This window comes from Pteronotus mesoamericanus, unplaced genomic scaffold (assembly GCF_021234165.1).
Source record: "Pteronotus mesoamericanus isolate MK-2021 breed Mesoamerican mustached bat unplaced genomic scaffold, CSHL_Meso_final contig_246, whole genome shotgun sequence".
Taxonomy (NCBI): domain Eukaryota; kingdom Metazoa; phylum Chordata; class Mammalia; order Chiroptera; family Mormoopidae; genus Pteronotus; species Pteronotus mesoamericanus.
Genome location: NW_026555104.1, coordinates 9,783,085 through 9,789,357, shown reverse-complemented (window position 1 = coordinate 9,789,357; position 6,273 = coordinate 9,783,085). Strand labels below are relative to the sequence as shown.

Sequence of the window (6,273 nt, the reverse complement as noted above, 5' to 3'; positions counted from 1 at the left end):
CCTCCTGGTGTTGATTCCCAGGTGGGTGGGTTTGTGTATGTTCTGGGACCCTGTGGGTCTCTCTAATGAACTCTCCTGTAGGGCTGGGAGTTTCTCCCACCACTGCAACCCCCACAGATTTTTACAGCTTGAGGTTTTGAGGCTTTCTTTTCCAGCTCTGGAATCCTGGGTTTTGTGGTCTCACTCACCAGCTGTTCCTCCCAGTTTATCCACATGCAAATGTGGGACTGCCCAGTCTGCCAGTTGCCGCCTTGCCGCACGTCCTCTCCACCCGGCTGCCCATCTCCACTCCTCCTACCGGTCTGGATGGATGTTTCCTCTTTAACTCCTTGGTTGTCGGACTTCCATACAGTTCTGTTTTCTTACAGTTCTGGGTATTTTTTTATTTTTAAATATGTTGTTTCCTTATTTTGGTTGTGCAAGGAGGCAAAATATATCTACCTACACCTCCATCTTGGCCAGAAGTCCCTGTTCCACCATTTGGAGGACTCATTTATTTCAATTTTGCCTTTTTTGTTCCTGTTTTGAAAAGGGGAAGCTTGGTATTAATTCCATCAGGAGTCTGTGAGGTCGAATTTTAGCTGACTGGTCAAGTTATAGCTATAAGTCAATGATTAATTAGAATTGCTTTGCCAAAGATCTGGTAAATAGAAGAAGATTGCTTATGTGCAAGCATTCACGTTGTTACATCATAAGGATTCTACTCAGAAAGGATTTACACTGATGGTTTAAAAAATGAGAAGATCTCACTCCCCTCCCAGAATGTAAAACTCAGAAAGAATAATCATGAGGAGATAAGTCTTTTAAACACTCTAAATCCTCCTGGAGGCCTGCAGCTGGAAGTCTTGGGAACAGAAGGGCAATGAATGCCACTCCTCAAACTCTGCTGGTTGCAGAAGCAGGAGGGGCTCCTGCCTCTCCTCAGTATGAGCGGGAAATGGCACTTTGAATGCGAGGGGCTTTCTGTCCGAACCTGATTATTCCCCTGCCTCTCCTCCAGCCTCCTTAAAGTTGTCAAGGACAAAAATAAGAAATATATCAAATGTCTTTTTTTGGATCATGTGATCTGGAAAGTTATTTGATATTAAACCTGGTTTAATTTTAATATATTTTCAAGTTATTAACATAAAATATATGTTTGTTCTTCCTGGGTTTGCAGGAATAAGTTTATTTAATATGTCAATAAAATTGCTTGGGTAATAATTGACTTTAAAATCTCATAAGGTTGTTAAAAACTAATAAATAAACTAATAAATGAAGAATTTTGATCAAACTTTTTAGTAATAATTATATATGTGTGCCTAAACATAATTTTCCCAAGCCTTCGGTGACTTGAAACTTTTGAGTTCTGCTGGGTTCAATGGTGAAAACAAATACCTAGATATTTTGAAGTAACAAGATACTGAAATATTAATTGATCTGGGTTCTTTATTTGAAGTATGTCTTTTGAAAATGTGTGTTTGCCTATGAAAGAACCTGTTTCTAGAGGTTATGCAATGTGTTCATAAAAGTATCAACCTAAAGAATGTTACTTACTTACTTTTAGTTGTCACTGAAAATCAAGGCATCTAAGAATTAAGAAGTCCAGTTAAATTGGAAAGAAATTTGTATGGTTTGGTAATAGAAGGTATAAGGTATAAAATCACCAGATTACCAGAGACATTTAAACTACAGATAAAGAGGGTTCTATTAGATTGTCACTGCTTAATTTCATTCCAGTGAAAGTCTTGCATTTGGAAGTCTTTTCATCTGATTACCAGAGACATTTAAACTACAGATAAAGAGGGTTCTATTAGATTGTCACTGCTTAATTTCATTCCAGTGAAAGTCTTGCATTTGGAAGTCTTTTCATCTGAACCCAGGAAGAACAAACATATATTTTATGTTAATAACTTGAAAATATATTAAAATTAAACCAGGTTTAATATCAAATAACTTTCCAGATCACATGATCCAAAAAAAGACATTTGATATATTTCTTATTTTTGTCCTTGACAACTTTAAGGAGGCTGGAGGAGAGGCAGGGGAATAATCAGGTTCGGACAGAAAGCCCCTCGCATTCAAAGTGCCATTTCCCGCTCATACTGAGGAGAGGCAGGAGCCCCTCCTGCTTCTGCAACCAGCAGAGTTTGAGGAGTGGCATTCATTGCCCTTCTGTTCCCAAGACTTCCAGCTGCAGGCCTCCAGGAGGATTTAGAGTGTTTAAAAGACTTATCTCCTCATGATTATTCTTTCTGAGTTTTACATTCTGGGAGGGGAGTGAGATCTTCTCATTTTTTAAACCATCAGTGTAAATCCTTTCTGAGTAGAATCCTTATGATGTAACAACGTGAATGCTTGCACATAAGCAATCTTCTTCTATTTACCAGATCTTTGGCAAAGCAATTCTAATTAATCATTGACTTATAGCTATAGCTTGAGTCATAAACCAGACTCAAGACCTGGTTTATGATTGACTGTGTTTATTAATCTTTGTGTTCTTTCTGTTTTTGTAGAGTGTACACTATGACATTGCTTACCTGGTTACTTGTTTAGACAGTATAGGTCTCACTTTAGATGCCCATTTGCATTGCTACCTCCTGAAATGAGACTCAACGATTTGGCTGAATGAACCTGTCGTCAGGACTAGATGGCTGACTTGGATACAATTCCATATTTAGATGATGAAATTTTGGGGACTCCAGCCTATCCTTACTTTGAAAAAATCTGCTAATGGCCTTTCTGTTCCAGTCTCATGTCCCTTGTCTCCCTTATATCAGGCAGGGAGAGACTTCTGTACCCTACATGGGCAGGAACTACAACCCTTATCAGCAGGAAGCAGTTATTGATAAGTCAACCCCCCATCACCCTTAAAAGATTTTAGGGATGGAAGTCTCTGAAAGGGGAATGAGATGGGATAATAGGAGCTAGGAAATTCCTGGGCAAGTAGAATGAGGGAACTGAGAAAAGAAAATTAAACAAAGCCAAACCGTTAAGCACAAGACCTTATTGGAGAATACATAACCTCCCTGGGCATAAACCACAGGCTGCCAGGGAGGAAAGGAAGAATCCCCTGTCTATGAATTTTTCTCTTTATTCTCTCCTCCTTCTATTTTCCTTTTCCATTTTTATTGTTTTGTTTTAAATGGCCTCATATTTATTAATGAACCAATGCACTACTGCAGGAAAAAATCAACAGAGAAAAATCATTTTTCAATGATTTCTTAATTAAAATGCCCAATTGTCCAGACAGTAGTGAATTTTTTAGCGATTTTAAATGGCAGACAACCTGGATAGAACATAAATATGTGAGCCATCTCTTACATGGTATTCCTTATAAACCCAGTTTGGCTCTTCTCCAATGTCATGTGTGATATCTTACAGATCCAGTTGGGTTCTTCTACAATGTCTCCTCTTGAAGATGTACCTGAAATTACCAGTTTTCATCTGGATCCATTGGGGAATGGGCCAACTCAGCTGTTGTTTCTTGACCAGGAAGCTCTTGATTCTGAAAGTCTTGTGAGAAGACATGGCAAAGAAGAATCAACTGCACAAACCCTGATGGCGGAGAGAGACTCCTCTCTCCCTTCTTCTGGGCTTTAAATAAGGAGACGAGAAGTCTTGGACACAATGGAACATTCAAGTGACATGGAGATCAGGGTGACATATTAAATAAACTGCCTTTAAATGGTTTCAGCATCTAGTTAAGGAAAATGGTTGAACAGAGACTAGCAGGAGAGGTGAATCCATGTTCTGGTTATCTATTGATGCATAAAATTACATGAAAACTTAGTAGCTTCAAAAGACATATATCTGGCTCATAAATCTGAACTTGGGCAGAACTAAGGGGGGGGAGAGCTCATCTCTGCCGAGAATGGGAGCCACTCTATAAATATAACCTAACCCCAGAAGCCAGGCAGTGCCATTTCCACCACATTCTATTTCTTGGAGCAATAGAGCAGCCTGTGCCGCGAACCACTGCACAACCCTGCCTCAATTCTCAGATGTCTTTTCATGGGACAGAGCTTCCTTTCATGGGCTGCAACATTTGTCGCAGGGAATGTGGCTCTGTGTTCTGTGCCCGCCCAGGGCTGAGAGGGCTCTGCCAGAATCAGACTCCCGGCTTCATTTTTGAACAAAACTTTCCATGCCTGGGGAGCGGGGAGCCCAGAGTGTTAGGCTCAAGCTTTGGGTCCTGTCAACAGCATCTCATCCGGGGGCCATTCTAGAAGGTGGGAGGTAGAGGCTGCTCTGCTGAACAGGAGGGAACAAGGAGTCCGTTCTCTTTTGTATCCAGGGATCTCCTGGGAAGAGTGTAATGCGGAATGAACTGGTATTTTCCATGGAGTGGCCCATTGTCTAAAGGAGCCCAGATGTTGAAGCAAAAGCACTCACTGAGTCAGCCAGATGTGGCTTCAAGTCCAAGCTGATCCTTCCCCTGCCAGATGGACGACCCTGACAGATTACTTCACCTCATGACCCTAAGTTTCTCCTTCTCTAAATGGGGGGAATACTTGTCTCACATAATTTACCTGATATGAAATGAGAGAATATATGTAAAGCACCTTGCATGGCACTGCCACGTAGTAGGCACTCAGTGACATTCTGTAGCTTTGCTCGGGCCTCCTGGTGTGCCCAGAACTAGACCCTGTACCCAAGGAATCTTACCAACACACAACAGTGTGGGGCTTTCACCTCCCTTGTTTCTAGACACTCTACTTCTGGTAATGCACTCTAAGATGATTTTATTATTTTCGGCAGCCATCTCTCTCAGTGGTTTTCACCCATTTAAATCCTACTGTTCTTTCCACATGGAGCAGCTGCTCCTCAGTCCTTTCCCTGCAGCCATCATAATGGACCCAGTTGCAGACAGGGATGGCTGTGGTGTTTGAGAAATATGGCAAATCCCTGGCCCCTTGCTCCATGACTCAGGCCTTCCTTCCACATTACCATGGAAGGCTCACCCAATCCACCCCGCGAAGGAGGGATCAGGTAAGGTTAAGAACGCAGGCCCTCTACTCGCCTTCCCGATCCCCTCTCACCCCTGGTGTACTGGCCCAGCTGTGTGCTCAAGGGAAAAGATAGTAGACACTCAGTCCTCCTCAGTGATGGTGAGATGGATGAATCTACCTGTGGATATTCTCCAGTGCTGCTCTGCTGCCCAGCCTAGAAACTTACTGAAATGACTGACAATTTCTTTTTAATTTATTGACTTGAGAGACATCAATTTGTTGTTCCACTTACTAATGCATTCATTGCTTGTTTCTTATATGTGCCCTGACTGGGGATCAAACTCACAACTTTGATATATCAGGATGGTGCCTCAACAAATTGAGTTACCCGGCCAGGGCAACCACTTTCTTTTTCTTTTTTCTTTTCTTTTTTTTTTTTAATGTAAAGATGGGATGGGGGTGGGAGGTGGAAACCTGTACCCACATTGGGATCTTGAGAGCATCTTGGGCCAGCGCGTGATACAAACATTGAAGGCAATTCGCTGCTGGAGACACTGGGGTCACTGGAGAGAAGGGCGTCATCAGGGTTACGGCGCAGCTCCCCTTCCAGGGAAGAGGCCTGGTGTTCCGGGAAGTGGGGGGTGCAGAACCTGGCTGGGGGCAGCCATCAGGATTTGAGCACTCACCACACACTGAGCGCTTCACACCCCTCATTTATTCCATCTTCACAGCAACTAGTCTAGGCAGCAGGAGCCCACTTTCTTTATAAACAAGGAGACAGGTGCTAGGAGGCGTGGGAGGTCGTGCTGGCTCAAGGCAGGGTCTTAGCACATCCCGGCCTTGGCTCCTGGGCTCCACCTCCTGGTGGCGTCCCTCTACCAGGTCTCATCTGGATGCCTCCTGAGCATGACCCCTCCCCTGTCCCCCGTCCATAGGGTCACCGCTATGAAGGAGCCCATCAGCCACGAAGGCAGATATTTGGGAAATTATCCTGGATTCTCACCTCTTCCTCATATCTAATCAAAGATCTGTTCATTATCTCTCCTGCCTCTAGTTTAGTTCTACCCCAATCCATCCTATATAGCTAAAACTTAAATCTGATTATGATCCTCCCCTGCTCAAGAATTTTCAATGGTTTCTCAGGGCTGTCTTGTTAAAGCTTAAACTCAGTGGCTTGGCACCTTCAGGATTCTCTCCAGATTCATTCTACACCCAGGTTCCATTTTACAACAGCTGAAATACTCATGATTTCCAAGCATACCACGTATTCTCAGCCTCTGAGGCGTGGCATATGCCATTCCTGCAGGGTAGAATGCTCTCCTTTTGCTTATATGCACCAGAC

At 43.0% G+C, this 6,273-nt stretch overlaps 1 protein-coding gene across 1 annotated transcript; it reads right to left on the bottom strand.

Annotated features, from left to right (window-relative positions):
• Window positions 1-3,357: 3,357 nt before the first annotated feature.
• On the bottom strand, window positions 3,358-3,510 carry LOC129070284 (60S ribosomal protein L39-like). The gene has a single exon (XM_054573185.1). It carries the CDS (start codon window positions 3,508-3,510, stop codon window positions 3,358-3,360), a length of 153 nt encoding a protein of 50 aa, XP_054429160.1.
• Between the last annotated feature and the right edge of the window lie 2,763 nt (window positions 3,511-6,273).

What these genes read in the sequence shown, in the direction of transcription:
- LOC129070284 (XM_054573185.1), bottom strand. Translation starts at nt 3,510, where the DNA reads ATGTCTTCTCACAAGACTTTCAGAATCAAGAGCTTCCTGGTCAAGAAA.